Source organism: Anoplophora glabripennis, unplaced genomic scaffold (assembly GCF_000390285.2).
Source record: "Anoplophora glabripennis isolate ALB-LARVAE unplaced genomic scaffold, Agla_2.0 scaffold30, whole genome shotgun sequence".
NCBI lineage: Eukaryota > Metazoa > Arthropoda > Insecta > Coleoptera > Cerambycidae > Anoplophora > Anoplophora glabripennis.
The window spans coordinates 1,613,923-1,632,639 of NW_019416226.1; the positions used below are offsets into that span (position 1 = coordinate 1,613,923).

The 18,717-nt window shown below is 34.9% G+C and overlaps 1 protein-coding gene across 1 annotated transcript in view; it reads left to right on the forward strand.

Annotated features, from left to right (window-relative positions):
- The window catches only part of LOC108913147 (transducin-like enhancer protein 4), a 369,612-nt gene that overhangs the window by 188,990 nt on the left and 161,905 nt on the right, over positions 1–18,717 (forward strand). Inside the window, exon 5 of the mRNA XM_018718638.2 lies at positions 15,140–15,277. Within this exon, the coding sequence (XP_018574154.1) occupies positions 15,140–15,277 (138 nt within the window). The remainder of the gene's footprint in view (positions 1–15,139; positions 15,278–18,717) is intronic.

The window sequence follows — 18,717 nt, forward strand, 5'->3', positions numbered from 1 at the left end:
AAAATCGCTACTACAAACAATTTTATATGCTTACCTCCACGTTAGATCTCTAGGTACTGCAGACAAAATAAATGCTACTAAACTAAACGATACTAGTCTTAGCTTAGATTATAGTGATTCTACAATAAATTTCGAACGAAAATAACAAATGAAAAAGCTCTATTTCAAACATCTACAAACGATTTTATGTATGTACTTAGTTTGGATTATAGTGACTCTAGATCTCGAAATGCTACAAATGAAATAAACCTATTACAATCTTAGGCTTAGTTTGGATTCAAGTTATTATTTGTTAATTATCGAGCAAATACAAAAAAAATGCTGAACTGCAAAGAAATAAACGTTGCTGTAAACAACTACGAAAGATTTTATATATGTTGCTTGAATATAGTGACTCCGTTACTTCTGAAAGAACTAGAAATGAAATAAACACTGCTATAAAAGATTTTATATGCTTAGCTTGGATTGTAGTGATTCTACGTTAGATCGCTAGGAACTACAAACAAAATAAATGCTACTACAAACGATACTAGTCTTAGCTTAGATTATAGTGATTCTACGATAAATTTCGAGAGGTCGATTTTACATGTTTAGCTTGGATTATAGTGACTACCTTGGATTTCGAGAACTACAAGCAAAATAAAGGCTATTGCAAATGATTTTAGATACCTATCTTGGATTATAGTGACTATGCGTTAAATTTTTAAGAACTACAAAAAATTAAGCGTTACTATAAGCGAATTCAAATGATATATTGTGCTGGTTTAATATAGTGATTCTCCATCAGTTCTGAAGGAACTACAAACGAAACAAGCACTACTACAAATGATTTTATATGCAAAGCTTGAAAGATACCTTTAGTGAAGCGACAAACAAAGTATACTCTACTACAAGAGATTTTAGAGCCACATCTTGAAATATAATGACTCTGCTATAGATTTCGAGGCACTACAAATGAAATAATCGCTACTGCAAACAAGCAGAAAATATTTTACATGTTTAGCTTGGGTTATAGTGACTCTACCTTATGTTTCTAGAACCACAAGCGAAATAAAGCGTACTAGAAACGATTTTAGTTACCTATCTTGGATTATAGTGACTTTACGGTAATTGCGAGAAATCCAAATGAAATATAACTACAAACAGTATTATATCTACAACTTGGGATATAGTTTTTGAGGTAGTAGAAATGAAATAAACTACTACAAACGATTTAAGATATCTAGTGTGGATTATAGTGACGTATGTGAAATTTTCAGGAAATGCAAACAAATTTCTGTGTTATTTACGCAATTGTCATCTCTCCTTTAATAAGCAGGTGAAAGTTATTATATATTAATTATTAAGTACGCTTGAAACTTAAGCTTTTTATAGACTGTACATTAATTTTTTTGTTTGCTTTACAAACAAGAATTCACTATAGTCTATATAAGTTTATTCTGGGGACTGCTAAAAACTAAAAAATGTTACTATAAAAACTACATACCACTATCTATAAGAATTACAAGAAAAGTTGAACTGAGTTTTTAAAAGGTTGGTGTTATTGAGTTGTTCAATTTTGGTTAACCCATTTCCGGTATAATTTTTTAGATTGGATTATATTTTATCGCATCCTGTTCCGAATTTAAGGCGGAGTACGGCATCAATCTCTAAAATTTTCCTTTTATCCCGATAATAAGGCCATTATCTACCTTCTCAGGATCACTCCGTACGCTTACGCCCCCCTCCCCTCGCTCTTCCGCAGAAAGCTGCCACTTACGGGCGCTTTGTTCGCGGATCCGCAAGATTTATCAAGTTGTTATTGAAAGGAGAGAGATTTCTACGAGCGCGCCTCTTCATAGAAGTATTAACAAATCGTTACCGGAATTAAATGTGGCGGAGCTTCAAAGGAGTTTAAATCCACATTAAGTGCTTGTTTAAAAATAACTGTCGAGATGTAAACAAACTGCGTCGGATTTAAAGAACATGAATCACTCGTTCTTTCTTGTATCCAGCGAGCCCCACGTTGGGCGCCAATTTACAAATCATTGCCGTAAATAACCGATTTCACACACTGGTATTATAAAAAATTGAAATCGTATAGCGTAATTTATTAGTTATGACATGACACAACAGTTGTGTCGCGAGGTTTTTATATGATTTCACGATTGCCGCAAATTATTGTAAATCTAAGCAGAAATGCAATAAATTACTACGTTGCGCAAGCGAACATTAAATCCATAGATGCATACGATAAATATCTATGATTAACTCCTCAATTAGACCGACAGGACTATTAGGCATCGCTGCCCACAAGTCAAGATTTAGCCGCAATTAGAAACTCCGCTGCTTTAATAAACTTGTCTCTAATAAAAAGTAATCTTGACACGCCGTTTGCTGGCCCACGCTCTCGGCCTTAACGGGCTGATGAATAAATTGCCGCTTAAAGTAATTCTAATTGCGACTAACCGTTTGTTTGGTCTAGACCAGTTAGAAAAATGGCCCAAATTTTAATCGGCGTAAAAAAATTACTGCACCCGCTCAAGGATGGCAAAGGCGTTTATTACTTAATTTCTCGCAGATTAGGTACTCAAATTTCGAAATTATTAGTCCTCATCAGCAGGAAATTAATGTTTGTGCGTAGTACGTACGTAGTAAGTTCACTGAATAAAAAAAGTATTTGGAGCAAATGAGCAGATAGTTTTAAATGGAATTATTTGCCTTAAATGTCATTTTATTCTATTCAAATGAATATACTTTCGTCAAACTATGTGAAATATTTGCTGTAATCTATAGTTTTTCTTAGAATTTATATTATTTGTAAATATATATAATTTAATTCAAATCTTTTATAGTTTTGAAATTTATTAACTCGGACTTTAGCTACAATATCTCTTACAGTTCATCATAAACTGCAAACATCTTTGTTTCAAAACTACAAGTTCCTTAAAATATCTATTTAAAATTTAGTATTAATGTAGGAATTATTCAAGACACACGTAGCATATTATAATCAAACTTATGTTTTCTTGAAAGAAAATTGTAGCAGGTCACAGAATGGAGTAGGTGGGAAGTAGTACGATAGATGGAGCTACTTACGCTCTATGTATACACATCTCCTTGTGAGTAACGACACCAATAAGTCCCAAACCGACCCATGCCTGGTTGGTTAAACTTACGAACGATCCTAGGTGTTGTTAGTTTGAAACAAAATATTTTTTAATACTAAGAAATATTTTATATCCAAATATATTCTTCAAATAAGTATATACAGTCATTTGACCAAAACCATTCAATTTTGTATTAAACAAACGATACATTAATATACAATACAAAACATGTTTCTATTGTACATCATAAAATTAAGAATGGAATTCGTTTAACCGTAAGTATCAAATATTTATTTTAAATGCTGCCTATTTTTAAAGTAAGAAATTATATTTCTGGGTAGATATTTAAAGTATTTAAATAAATTAATAATTTTCTTGAAAGAAGAAAAATTGTTTTTTTGCGTATATACATATAAACGTGTGATACCTTAAAATCAAATGTGGTACATTTGAAGCAAGAAATTTTGCGCGAAGTTGGTTCTAGCACTTAATTTTCGAGACAATGGATATTTGTGAGTGCAAAATAAATGTTACGCTGGTTTAATAGTCGCATTCATCTGTAATGCATTCCTCTGCTACCTGTGATTCATAGCGATCGCTGCCTGGTCGTTTTGAACTTCACTACACTTTATGATTTTATTAACTTTTATTTATTTCACAATTATTCCTTGTTCAAATTTTAGTATCGAAAATTTATGTGCACTACTATTTGTGAGTGCAAAATAAATAAATTTCTTTATAACCAACTTTACTACACGCCGAAGTCAATTCTCAGCGTTTAAAGCCCAATATCGCATAATGTGGGCCCCAATTTCGCCACCTAATTGCAATTTAAAACAATTATCTGTTTGAAGTGACTAATATCTTAAAATTCGCTCCGCCGCTCGCGTCGGGACGCCGCCGACGACGTCGCCGGTAATAAAGTAAATTAGTAATTAGCGATTTCCCCGCTTCGAGGCATTCTGACAGCTATATCTCTTCCTTGCTCCCTTGTTATTTTTATTGCCGGGGATATTAATTTGGAAATCTCTTTTATCACTAACTCGAGAATGTTTTAAATCTCTGGCAGCTCAGACGGGACCGCTCTAAGGGGGAAATGGCGTCGTTACCTATTTATCGCCTCCGTCCTATGTCAAAGATTAACTACGAAAGAGATTGACACTGATTTTACCTGAAAATTGCTTGTTATAACGTTTATTTTAGTATTTCTACACTAAAAAAATAATTTGATATTTAATTTATAACTAGTTTTTATATTTTTCGTAAACACTGAAGTTGTGTCTCGTTATTAGACAATTAAATGCTGGAAGAAAACTCAAAATAAACGGTTTAAGAAAATAAAGCAACTCGGCCATAAAATAAATTAGTGAAATGAAATGAAATAAAACAAGGAGAAATGTATTTGGAAGAGATGCTAAAAATATTTTATTCTTCAACTATTAATCCTACAATCAAAATATTCGGCCGATTCAAAATTAGAGCCCCACGTTCAGCGCCGAAGTACATTTTGTCTCAAAACAAACAACCGGGCGCAATCAAAATGAATTGATACGTTACGTTTCAAAAGTTAATAAAGGTGAGTGAGGAGAAAATGGATAATAATAATGGTAGAAGATAAAAAAATGTGGTAATGTTACAAATTGCAATAAGAGTAAATAAAATATAGAGAAAACGCTGTTAATGGCCAGAGATGTCATCTAATCTAATCCGATATTATTTTAAAGCGATATTAAACGCCATTCCAATGTCTTGCAGGCGCTTCTTAAAGACCAATATTATGCACGGCATTCAGACACTGACATCCGTCGAGGCGGACGTAATAACACCGATACACGCGCTCACATATCGCAATTTAATGCGACGCTCTCGGAAGGCGCATTCTTTATTTACACTGCATATATGCTCGACTCCGCGAGATGCAATCACTTAGAGGAACCAGCCACCGGAGGCAGATATTCAATTTGCGTGTCTGGGGACCGGCAATAAAGTATTTCTCGTTGCATTTGATACGCCGCGCTCGCTAGGAATGAGGATTAGATTCTATAAAGCGTACACATTACGGCTGCGGAATTGCTCCGGGAGACGTTCTTGTGTTTGCGCGTTGTTGAAGGAATTGAGTTCGCCGTCGAATTGAAAAAAAAAAAAAACGTTACTGTTTCGACATTTTCAATGCTCATCAGGGGGAGGCTGTTAAATCTATGCAAGTTTTTGATTTTAAAAACAATATTCTGTGTACAATTTCATGAAAACTCAGTGAACCATCTTGGTCTTTGACCACGAAGAAGGTTCTAGTGAGCCTCACTTCCGAGGAAGCCAGCGAAAGACCAGCCGGCTAATCAGTGGCTACCAAGGAATTAGTAGAAATTCTCCTGCAAATAAAATTAACCAAGAAAATATAGAACAAGGGCTAGGTTCGAATAATCGAGCTTCCGAGGGATTCCGCTTGGTCCGGATAATCGGAAGATCGTAGCTTAGATAATAAACGATGACGCAAAAACTTTGTGCTCATTTTTGCTATGCAATTTTTTAATCTACCTGTACAACGAAGTTTATTATTTCTGTACAGCAGCAGAGGTTTGTGCAAGTAAGATCTACTCTATCGAATCTTATTGTTTCTTGTGAATTTATATCAGAAACTCTAGTCTAGATGCTTCGTCATATTGCAAATAGCTTTTAATCAGATAAACCACTATATTTCACTAACCAAATACATAAGTTTAGTTTTCCAGACCCGCCAATTATACTCCTAGAATCATATTTAACATACCATTTATGGTCAGGTTTCAAAATTTTACTTCATTTTCCTCCTCCTCAGACGTTCCACAAGGCTCAAATAATGGACCTTTCTTGTTTTTGCTTTTTATTAACGATCTTCTGGATTTGAAAAATTGCAATTTGCTTATGACTCTATTCAGTAATAAATTCATTCTCCGATTGTGCTCTCCTTCAGCTGTGTGTACGTCATCTATCACTGTGTGAATTAGACCATTTGTCCCTTAGTACATATATTCAAATGTAAGATAATAACTTTTACTCGTAAAAAGTAGGTTATGATATCTGTATTGTGCGACATCTATGACTGAAATAATCAACGGAATGACGTATACTCGTTTTTGTTTCCAAATTATTTCTATTTCTTTTGTCAGCTATTAATATTCTTCTTTCTTTGCTGAGTATCTGTTGTATGTCACTGCTATACTAATTAAGTGATATTTTTCGTTTTATCCCAGTCTGATACCGGGATGGTTTTGTCAGTGTGTTTAGTCAGATCCCAATATAATTTACAATATTCATCCTCTAATATTGTTCGTGATGTGTATGTATTGTTATGTTATATTTTGTTGTAGTTTGTTTTGAATGAATGAAAGTGATGATTGAATTTTAATTTATGATTTTACTTATTTGGGCGCCATACATTTTTAATATTTTGTAATTATTTATTCTGTATAGAACTGACTCATCTACAGGGTGTGATTTCCTTTATTTCTGTCTTGTCTGATTTCACTTAAAGTTATTTTAAAATGAAAGATAGATTCAAAGTTTAAGAAATCTGGATATATTACAACTTTTCGAACTTTTCAAAGTTTATGTCGACATATTAACCTTTTAGAAATGAAATTTGATTTTATGTTGTGTGCATATGCGATAGTTTTGAAATTTTGTTTAATTTGGCCAAATTTATAGCTAGACAACTCACAGTTCTGTTTGTCGTTACGCTGGTTTCATAGTCGCATTCCGGATCTATGATGCATTCCTCTGCTGCCTGCGATTTATATGAGCAAATCATAACAGTATATGAATAGATGTATAATTTTGTCTACTGTATTATGTCTATTTGTTTACTCAAGACTTGCTAATATTTTGCAAGCAGTGGCATTTTCTACATTTATCAATTGTGAGCTTGTCGTCACTTACAATATACTTTAGAAGACCCGTTTGTTTGCTTCTGTTCTATTGTAATGGGTGTTCTTTACAATGTAATTAGCATCTTAAGGATTTTATCTGTTCGGTTATTATTATATTCGAATTGCGAAGTTAGTCTGACGACAACCGAAACCGCCGCTCAATAATAGCCGGGTTAATTATTCTTTGAGGAAACGTCGCGTTCTTTCTCGAGCCCGTCATCTTGGGGAAGACGAGCTAACAGGCAGCTCCGGAGCTATTAAAAGGCGCTGTTAAATCCCGATATTCGCAGAGCAAACTCCGGGACGCCGAAGCGTGTTTATAAAAGCTTAATTATGGAAGCGGCGCTCCGCCACCCTTTAACAAGCGGTTCAATTACCCCGGAGTTTGGGTGCGTCGGCGGCGTCGAAACGCCGACCAAGACAACAGGGGATGTTTGCGGAGGAAGTTACTGTACTCGGTGATCTGCGGAAGTGAAAAATTGTTAATTTCTAAACGAATAATAATTATCAATGTGTATGTTTTATTACTGAGAATTCTTTTTATCTTACAAAAACAAATATGCCACACAGTTTGATTCACTACGGTTTCCCCACGTTAGATTCATACGGCCTTAGCAGGGGGCTAGCCTCTCTGTTGCTTTCCATGAATTAAGATCGGATTCTGCTTAAATTTAAACTGTGCATGTACCGTTGATTGTTTGATTGCAGGTAAATAATAAATAAAGTTAACATAAGTATATTGAGCTTGTTCTGCGATTAAATATTTTTATCTATTACTTATTTTGTATTTTGTGTATAATTTTATAATTTATAACTTTTTAATAGTATAGTCTTTCCAAAGTCAGTTGAACATGCAAAAAAGCGCCTGGCAATAAAATTTAGTGACTAGAAAATTTCTGTTATATGTTCATTTGACTAACATCTTATTTTAATTATTTTATTATATTGATGGTAAATTTCGTTTTGTTCCGTTGCAAAAGGTCTCCAAAATGCCATGTTGTAATAATATTTCTCCCTTTCACAATTGCAATATGAATGACTAATAGGAGGTACCTATAATAAACTACAATTACCTGAATCACACCAAATTCCTGCACTGCTGGGCAATTTGTCAACCACTTGTAACAGCTGAGATTTATTGCCCAGTGGCCCAATGCAGCTTTGTTTATATTTCGTTTGCCCGCGCTCCCATTCTTCAACTGGGCGTATACATTTCTACCACCACCACGTTTAGTTCGACCACACCTGTATATGGATATAGCTAAATAAATATGAAAACATTTTTTTAAAATATTTCAATGCCGAATCAGCGACCGAACGTGGTACATACTTTCAACTTCTACTTCTTGGTTCTTCAATTGATATTGGAAAGGCTATACCTGTTTTAGCTTTCCTAAATGTATTCCTGTCTAGTTAGTGTCCGTAGTATAATTCAATATCGATGTCAGAGGACAGAGTTGACACTGAAAATAGTAATTCAGTTGTTTTTCAAACATGAGATGAAAAAAAAAATCGTATCAATCAAACTAGTAAGTACTTTTATTATTTATGTACGTTTTCTAAAACAGCACAAACATAATTACATATTTTAAAACATAAATTACACAGAATAGGTATTACATAGTTAATAAATAATGTAAAAAAATACTTTTTTTTAAACAAAAGAATGTTTTTTTAATACTTGTCGGTTGGTCTATATTGACATCAAACATTTGTTTGATGTTTGGTGACTTTAAAATAACACGTAAATTAGTTAGTTTACATTTCCTTCATCCATTAGGTAGATTCCGTGGTAGTAACTGGCAACGCTGATAATTATTGATGATACAACTTACTACGCTAATCCTAAGTGGCCGGGTTTATGCTGCCCAATGACGGCGTAAGCAAGAATTTAGGTGCAATTTAAAAATCGATTTGATTAAAAAAAACATTTCAGATTAGTACCCACTCTAGAGAGCACATATTATTGCCCCTAAAAAAATGGCTACCTATTTAAAGTTACACCCTATTTTATCTTTAGGAAAAGATATGGCTAAATTTTTATTTTATAAAATCACCTCTGACGCCTTGTATGTATTGCAAAAACAAAAGACGATAAGCCCAAGGACCATAGGAAAAAATCGGCTTTTTTATGTTCTGTGCCCCTCTAAATTTTTTGCACTCAAGTAGACAAAATAGCATTTCGTAGCTCAGATAAAATCCTTATTTCTTTTGCTTTCTCTTTCTCTTTCCTTTTTTTTGCGAACCGGCACAACTTGCCGCTGACACTGTTCATTTCTATTGTTCACTAGCTATAAAAATTGCATTTTTATCTTATTTTGCAAAATATGCGATTAAAGATTTTAAAAATTAATAAGCCCCACGTTCGGCGCCAAGCTACATTTTATTCTGCTAAATAAGTCGTCGCAATCAAATTCCCTTTTCGTAAAAACAGAATCCACCTCGTTCGCCGTTCAAGCCAGGTCCTTGAACAAATAGAACATCCCGAACGACGACGTATACAAGGCCACGTAACGTATAAAAGAATAAGACAAACAGCCGCCTCGGTCGCGTAGCTGGCGTTCCTAATACCAGCCGTCTTTCTATATGGCCAAATATTGACACTCCGTGGTCGGTACACATTGTGTCTCTCTCGTCAAAGCAACCCCTCTCCCCCACGGCCCCGAACAAACTACCGGCTGCAGTTCTATTGGGTAAATTATTTGAGTTGCTGAACTAACAAAACTAACGGCCCACTGTTTACCCTCAGTATTATCCGTGATGAAAATGTGGCTCGTTTATCTACAAACAACTCAACTTGCGATGTTCCAGTCCCGTCTCTCGGCGGCTCTCGCTGCGGGGATAATATAACGATTACACCAGATTGCCGGAATATTTGAGTTGTCTGCCGGGGAATGGGGTGGAAGTGTGCCTCATGATACCTCATTTTGCAACTGCGATTAACACGACGTTTTGCATATAAATGATATGATAATGGTGTTTGAATTCAGCCACTGCCTGTTTATCTTCCGGGGGATTATACCGTCTTGCGGGGAACTGTTTTTCGCACACTGTTCGCTAAATATTTGAACACTCACGTCAGGAAACTGAAAAATCTTCAAAACAACTAGCGCGTCTTTTAGCCTTAGGTAACATAAAATTTGAAATTTCGCTATATGATGGCTGTAAAATACAATGACTTTTAAAACCCCATTTCTAAATACTCTCAAGGCATTATTGCTTTTTACCCATGTTTCCAATCCATGCCTAAAAATCTCCCATAGAGTCTTAAAAAGTTCCAAAAGAACTCACATAAAGCAAAACATGTCCGAGGATATCGACACACAGCATTGGTGCTGAACAAAATTTTTTACCGATCTTTCGAATTCCGCTGTCATAGCTGTCCACAAAGTCTACAACCGCTCCGAACACATAGAATCATATGTGGATGACAGAGCGTTCGCAGGAAATCGCTGCCAAGAAAATAGATTTTAGGACATCAACCCGAAATTCGTAGAAATAACTCGGTGACCACCAAACGCACCTTCCAAAGGTGTGAGGTAACTGAAAGCAAAAGCCCAGTCCGATGACAGATTTATATCATTCTAGGAACGACCAAAATGTCGTTCCAAGAGCGCACGTAATTGGAAAGTGGGAATCAAGAGGAGCGATTGAACGTCGACCCTGATCATCCATAATTATTGTAACGTTCATTACCTTTTATTGCATTTTATACAGTCGATTGCATTAAAACAGATCAATATTATATACAAATAATATTAATTAAATTGTTTTCGAAAACTGAAAATGTTAACATTTTAATTTTATTCTCTAGGACACTTCAGTTAATGAAAAAGACTTTTTTTGTCTAGAACAACAAAGTCTCATATCTATTGCTTATTAATTTAATTAGATTAATTGCTTCACTAATATGACTACACTGAAAATAAAGTATTTGGATCAAATGAGCAGATAATTTTAAATGGAATTATTTGCCGTAAATGTTATTTTATTCTATTCAAATGGAATGGAATTATTCAAGACAAATGTAGCATATTATAATCAAACATGTTTTCTTGAAAGAAAATTGTAGCAGGTCACAGAATGGCGTAGGTGGAAAGTAGCGCTATAGATCGAGCCACTTACGCTATGTGTATACACATCTCTTTGTGAGTAACGACACTAAAGCAACTGGATCGTTCTAATGACAATGATGAGGACCATCAATAAGTCTCAAACTGACCTTTTCTGGTTGGTTAAACTTACGAACGATCCTAGCTGTTGTACTAGGTGTTGTGAGTTTGAAACAAAATATTTTTTATTACTGAGAAATATTTATATCCAAATATATTCTTAAAATAAGTATACACAATCATTTGACCAAAACTATTCAATTTTGTAGTAAACAAACGATACATTAATATACAAACATGTTTAGGGGACCGCCTAGCCGAGTGTGTTGGCCGGCGGATTTCGATCTGCCGAGTCAAGCATCACGGACGTGGGCCGGAATTTGGATGGGTGACCTAAGGCAGGCACGGGGACGTGGCTGTGGCAGCCTACCAGAGACCTGGGTCGCCCAACATTTGCCGCACGCGTGTGGTCCCCGATAAATGGTAATGAGAGAAGAGCAAGAAATCTCTGTAACTCAAGACCATGTTATCATACATAAACTGTACGAGACTTTGCCACCAAGCCATCCGTGTAGTAAATAAGATGGTTTGAAGAAAAGTACTCGGGTAATGAAGGAGGGTGTACAAGGGGCCTAATAAGGCCTAAGTGCCGTGGTGGAAGACAATTCCACCACCCCTCCGACATACATACATACATACAAACAAACATGATTCTAATTTCTTTAAAATCTATGTAGGTCATAAAATTAAGAATAGAATGCGTTTAACCGTATCAAATATTTATTTTAAATACTTTAAATTTCTGGGTAGAAATATAAAGTATTTAAATAAATAATTTTCTTGAAAGAAGAAAATATTTTTCTTGTGTATATTCATCTTAATTCAATTTTAATCAAATTCAAACCAATTCACAGGCATTATTTCCTTGCCCCAAAAATTGCAAATTGAAATTCCTATGTTACACTATTACAGTGGATCAAGTTCGTCACAAAAGTCTTCAGGGTACGTTTTCACCACTGAAGTTGATTCCCAGAACCCCCATGTGTTTTTGACAGATGTAAATGTCAAAATTTTGGCTACATTTTTCTATAATTTTAACAGTTTTCTTAAATAAAATATTCAAAACAAATTCCCATTACATTTTAACAAAAAAATCACCCCTCAAAAAAATCATAGCAGGCCGAGCACTGGGCACCGTCACTGTTGCACTTGATTCAAATCTTGACACGCGTCACAAATCGAATCCGTTCCCGATGAAAAAACCGAGGAATCCCCGAAGCAATACGTCGTTTCATCCGGCATATTTTAAAATTCCCGGCCGAAATAACTTCTGGCGTGTACGACATTCCCCCTGGGAGGGCTCCCGATGCGAGAGCGCTGATACGAGACCTTAAAAAGTTGACACAATATCCCGGCGGAGGCGCGTCCCTCCTCGCCGTAACGGCTAAATCTCTCTCGACGGCCTTCGTCGTGAAATATGACGCCGAAGTCTTCTGCCAGGGGCGTGTGAAGGGAGGACGTAGGGCTCGGGCTCCAGGCGACGACGTCAGATACTCGAGCAAGAAGTATCACGGAAGTATTATAAATCTTTATTAAGAATAAAGATTGAGTTGTAAGCTAAGTTACCTTACTTTATTCCAGTGGCGAATCGTGGTATATTTGGACGAGGAGGCTTGAAATAAAAAACTTTAAACTTGTCTTTTTTTTCTTTGAGGGCGGGTCATCGTCAAGGTTTCGTCAATGTCTTCTAAGAAAATTGCATACGTGTTGAAATGTATCTCATTTATTACGGAATTCTTTTAATTTTGATAAAAGTGAATTAATTCTCTTTTTAGAAAATGTTACGTCAGTTAATTTATTCTGCAAAATTTGGTATACAACATCGGTTTATTCAGAAATCATTGTAAAAGTTTTCAAGAAAAAATAAATAAATTTTTGTCCAACAACAATTGTTTTAATCCATAAGCGGATCCTAAGGTTTGTTGATTATTTCAAAAATCCTCACTATCCGATATGAAATCAAAAGCCTCAATAAGTTTCTTTCTATAAATTTTGACCGTAAAAATAGCTCTAGAAGAAAAATTCCAACCAGTGGGAGCATTACTTGGAATCCTGTGTTGCATTATTTTGTTATTTTTTGTCAAAATTTCCAAATTTAAATAACTATCTGCAACTCTTCCACTTGTTATGTCAAAAAATCCAACAAATCTTTCAACAACTTCTCCATGCATTGCGTATTTAAAAATCACCTATAATTGGGACTTACAGATAACATCTGTGGTTTCATTAACTTGTCAGGAGAAAAATTCACAATTATTTAATTCGTCATAAATTTTACTTTTGATAATTGAACTAATAGGTACTCTCAATGAAATAGTTTTCAATGGTTTTAGAGGTTCCCGAAAAAAACAGTGGCATTATCTAAGAAATTCTGCAATTTTGAATCGTATGTTTTTAATAAATTTATTAACTCTTTAAAGTTCCCTCGATTAGCAGAATCCACTTTTTCATCATGTCCGCGAAAACAAATTTATTGAGACGATAAAAATATTACTACATCGATTAGTCTATTTAAAACATCTCTATTTTCACGAACCTTCTCATTATAATGTTGTGTTTCCGTTTTTAAGCGGAATCTAAAGCGTTTAAAATATTCTGTTTACCAAACATTTCAAATTTAATACGCGATGAAATATGTTCTTGCAATTTTTCGTGTCTTTCGAGGCCTCTCGTTAAATTTTTTAAATTGTTAAAACCCACCCTGCTCCAAACTGATAAATTATTATCATTAGTGAAAAATAAACATTGCCGGCGGTATAATTTATTTCTAATAATTGATGCAGTTTTTCTATAATTATTATCGTTAAATCCCCTATTTTGTTTTTCTCCCACTGCAACTAAAGACGGTGTTGGTCTCGATTTCTGTTAAATTATGAGCTTTTCATCATAACTCTGAGTACTAAATCCTTTTAATAATAAATAATCTACAATGTCCATGCAACTAACGAAGTTGTTGAGGTTATGTTCGTTTTCCGCTCTCATTTTATTTTAATAAAGCTAAATATGTACCAGAGTAAAATGTAAATTATTGTTTTACTAATTAATTATGATCGTCTCACAAAAATTCTTAAGAAAAACTTCACATAAACACCAGTTACCAGAGGTGGTAGAGAAGAAGGGCCATATTGAAAGGTTCGCTCGTTAAAAAGAGATGGAAGGTGGCAACAAGCCTCCGTGCTCGACTGGTTAAGCTCGAATGTAGACATCGTGGCACTATTTCAAGGTCTTGCAGCATATAGAACACTGATAAAGGCTGGAGGCTTGAGAAAGTTAGCTACCAGCGACTATAATGCGAATTCGGAGGGCGCGAAAAATAGTGATCATTTAAAAATCGTATATTTATGTACTCGAGATACTAATTAGTTGCATATGAAAATAGATTTGTATGAAAATTTCTTAAATAATATTAATTATATGATGTAAAATAAAAAAAAACTAAAAGAAAATTTTTGGAATACTATCAAAAACTGCAGAGGAGGCTTAACCTCCCCAGCCTCCTCTAACGAGCCGTCACTGCTTTATTCCATTTTCATAGGATAGAGGCCCGCGTTCGAACGCGTTTTCCCTGCCACACTAAAATTTCGTACCCGTTTTTAAACCCACCTCCCGTATTTTTCGGAATTAGTCGGACCCCCGTCTAATTAGCCGTACGGTGAACACCGTTGTCAATCAAGGGGGGTTGGAGGCGCATCGCGGATGCAGATCCTGCCTACCGCCGGGTTGGAAAAACAAACAGACGGGGCGCTCGACGTTTGCACAGGGCTACGCAAACACTCGTCAGCAAAAGCTGGGGGCACGAAAAAAGTTACAACAGCGCCCGGATGTGTTTATTTTTCTATGCAGGCGCGGGCGACGTGGACGCGAGTGTTGACATTCCTCCGACGTTAATCCCCTCTCGTCCCCCACCGATCCGGACGGGGAAGGGGTTGTTTCAGAACGAGCGGTGTTTATTGAGGTTTTTTCCTTGTTTCAGACTGAAATTGCGAAGAGACTGAACGCCATCATCGCGCAGATCCTGCCCTTCTTGTCGCAGGAGCACCAGCAGCAGGTCGCCACTGCCGTGGAGAGGGCGAAACAGGTTACCATGACAGAGCTGAATACGATAATTGGGGTGAGTAGCTCGATTTGACGCATGTAAACAATAAAATAGCAATCCAAATTTGAAAACATCGTATCGTTTTGGAAATTGCTTTATTGTTCTATAGAAATTCCAGTGCATATTCTATGGGGCGGTGATACCATGTTTGGGTAGTGATAAATTGAGTTTTGGGTGCAAACTAACCGAATCTTGTAATTATTTTTAATGTATTTTAAAATTTTAAATTACTCTATTTAATTGAAGAATTTATTACTTACTATTTTGTTATATTAAATATAATTCATAAATATGACCACTTGAGTATACCAAAGGTTTCAAAATGCTTATTTTCATAGTATTTCTAAACTTTTTTCTTCTTTTTTGCAGCACATATTTTGCAATTTCTTTGTTAGAAAATATTTTTGGAATAAGAGATCATAGTTTTGAATCAATTTTTAGGTATATTTCAATACATAATTTATTATAATATATGTACTAAGTATAAATATAAAGAACAAACTGCATATTTTTTTATTTTTTTTTTAAACATGAAAAATTATTCAAAATTTTCGAAGATACTTTAATAATTCATATTTAGATTAATAATGTTTTCTAAGGGGGTACTTATTGCGAGAAGAAGTGGTCATAGTATGAAATTGGGTAGTGATAAATTTTTCTTAGAATATGCTCTGAGAAATTCTATGTCTCTGTTTCTATGCAATGCAACGTGTCGAATCCCTTCACGCAAGTTTTAAAGGTTAAGGTGGAAAGGGTCAGTCGAAAGCGCAAAACAACGTGGATGAATAAATGACAAAAATCTATGTTTCTTAAAATAATTTGTTATTTTATAAAAATTAGTTAAACTTTCAGAAATTACTCTCCAATTCATGTATAATAAGCTCCCGAAGGCGGCTATTGGACATTGTCGTTGCCGAGTTATTGACAATTACATATACTTACCGGAAATCAAAAAATGTTGCAAATAAAAGAGGCTTGAATAAAATATTTGAATTTACATTTGTTGAATTAGGAGGCATTCATGTTAATTAATTTTCATGAACGACTTAAGATCGTCAGCAACAAATATACAGGGTCTAAGAAGTTTGACTGCCATTACTTCAGCATAAGATAGAGTAATCATAAATGAACAAAAAAGTTGTATATTGCAGGGGCATAAGATTAACAATTTTCAAAGTACAGCGAGTATTAATATTGGGGAGTTTCATCACAACGTGACAACAGCGCTTAACCTAACGCTACACAGCTGGTGCATACCACGTGTGCACGCGGCAGACTTGTCCTACGGAAAAAATGTAAACAACTATTATTGTGAAACATTTAGTAAATTTCAAGACAATTAATATCCAGTTTTTAAATAAATAAAATAAAATGTATCGATTTTGGAGTTCGAAGATAGTGTAGTGCTTAAATTTTAGTAATTATTAATCTCTTAAAACAGGAACTTAACTTTTAATCAAATTATGGATTTGAAAAATATGTAATTAAAGTACCCGTAGATTCACGTTGTCCGAATAAGCATACGTACTAAAAATAATTTAGGGACTTACCAAAAAGCACGCCGATGCACGCACGACACCTTCGAATCCAATTTTCGCGCACTCGCTGAAAAACACCTCTTGAAAAGGAAATAGTGGTACGTAAAAAACACTCAGACACGGTCCAATTCCAGATACCAACTGAATTGCGTATTGCTGGACAGCTTAGTACCATCGCGCCGTTATCACATTGTTGACATGAATTTTATCGAATTTTAAATTTATTACAACGCTAATTATTTTTTAGAATTAAGCATAAAGAGGTTCACAAAAGCGATAAACATTGTATTTTATGGTATTCCTTGCACGCAGTTATGTCAATATTCCTTAATTAATCGAACTTTTGTACATCAGTTGCAGATTTTGATAATTTTTTTCTCGGAAATGGTTGAGTTTAGAACCCATGCCATACAAGGTTTGTTTTGCTTATTTTAATATATTCTATCGTCTGTTAAAATTAAGGTAGTCAAACTTCTAACATCCTGTATAGTAACTTTCTATTATAAAAGACAAGTCGTTTATAAACAATAAAAACAACAACGGCCCAAGGTTGGGTCTCTGGGGAATGTAATTAAATAGTAGTCAGATTGATGACCATTGTATGTAATATATTTTCCATTTTACATTGCAAAGTTGATCAACATTATTCACACTTCTACAGTGAAATCAGCAACCCCCAACAAGTTTTTTATTAGAAAATTATACAGACAGTCCGTACGATATTTGTGGAGAAGAATTCTAAGAAGATACTTAGAATACACTTTCTTAGAATTAACCGTGTTCGGCACCCGAGGTAGAAAGACATTGGCGGCGTGGCGTTCACCGTAGCAGCTTGCAGTGCATACTGTGTTTTGCAGATACAAAGGCGTGTTTCTTCGGTTCTGTTCTTGGAATTCTATCTCCACATATTCTATGGACTGTATTTATTTTAAATTCGTGTTTCATTCCTAATTTTTCCACGAAAAAAAAAATTATGGCTTGATCCTTTGTAATTAAAAAGAGAGTACTATATTGTAGTATAACAACCCCGGGTTCGGTCGAATAAAATATAAACGTAGTTGTGGCCAAAAATATGTGATCGTCATAAGGAATACCTACGTTGTATGTATCTATTTTTAATCGACCGAAAGGCGCTGGCTACTAACTTTAAAGAGGGGAAGTAGGGTTCAATTTTATAAAACAAAAGCAGAGTAAATACACCTAACTTTATTATTTACGTACAACAATCTTCAAATTAAACATTAAACACAATTAAACAAATAGAATGAACAATAAAAACATTAACAACCGTTTAACATAAAATGAGAGTGCCAGGCTCACCTAGAGCTCCTATGGGGAAAGAGCATGGCAGAGAAACCCACGATCGTGGCTCTAACTACCCAAATATAAATACAAAACAACCGCTAACAAAAGGCATAAATTAGGATCCTTTGCTAATTATAATTAACGCCCGACTCATTTAATGTGTCACTAAATATCACCTCACTCGAATTAGACATACACACTTCCAAGTAAAACTGAAGAGGTTCAGTGTTAGTTAGCCGATAGGGCCGGAAGGTACTGGAGTCCGATACGGGCGGCAATCCAGCTGAGTTGATATTTCGGAAGATCTGTTTTAGCAATTCTTTTTTGTATTTAATTATTCTTTTTTTTTCCAGATTCGTTCCTCACGGGCGAAAATGTTAGTAAATTCAACAAGGCTCTTATATGCGTATGACATAACGTGAGCACAAGGAATGCTTTATTACTTGTTTTTCGAACAACGTAATCATGACAAAACAAGTTAAATGTGAAACAAAGGAGTTGTTATTACAATATCCGGGCAGTCACGACAAAATATACATATTTTAACATGTAATAAATAATGAGCAATCGTTAATAATAATTGTAACAATTTTACCTTAGAAAAATATATGC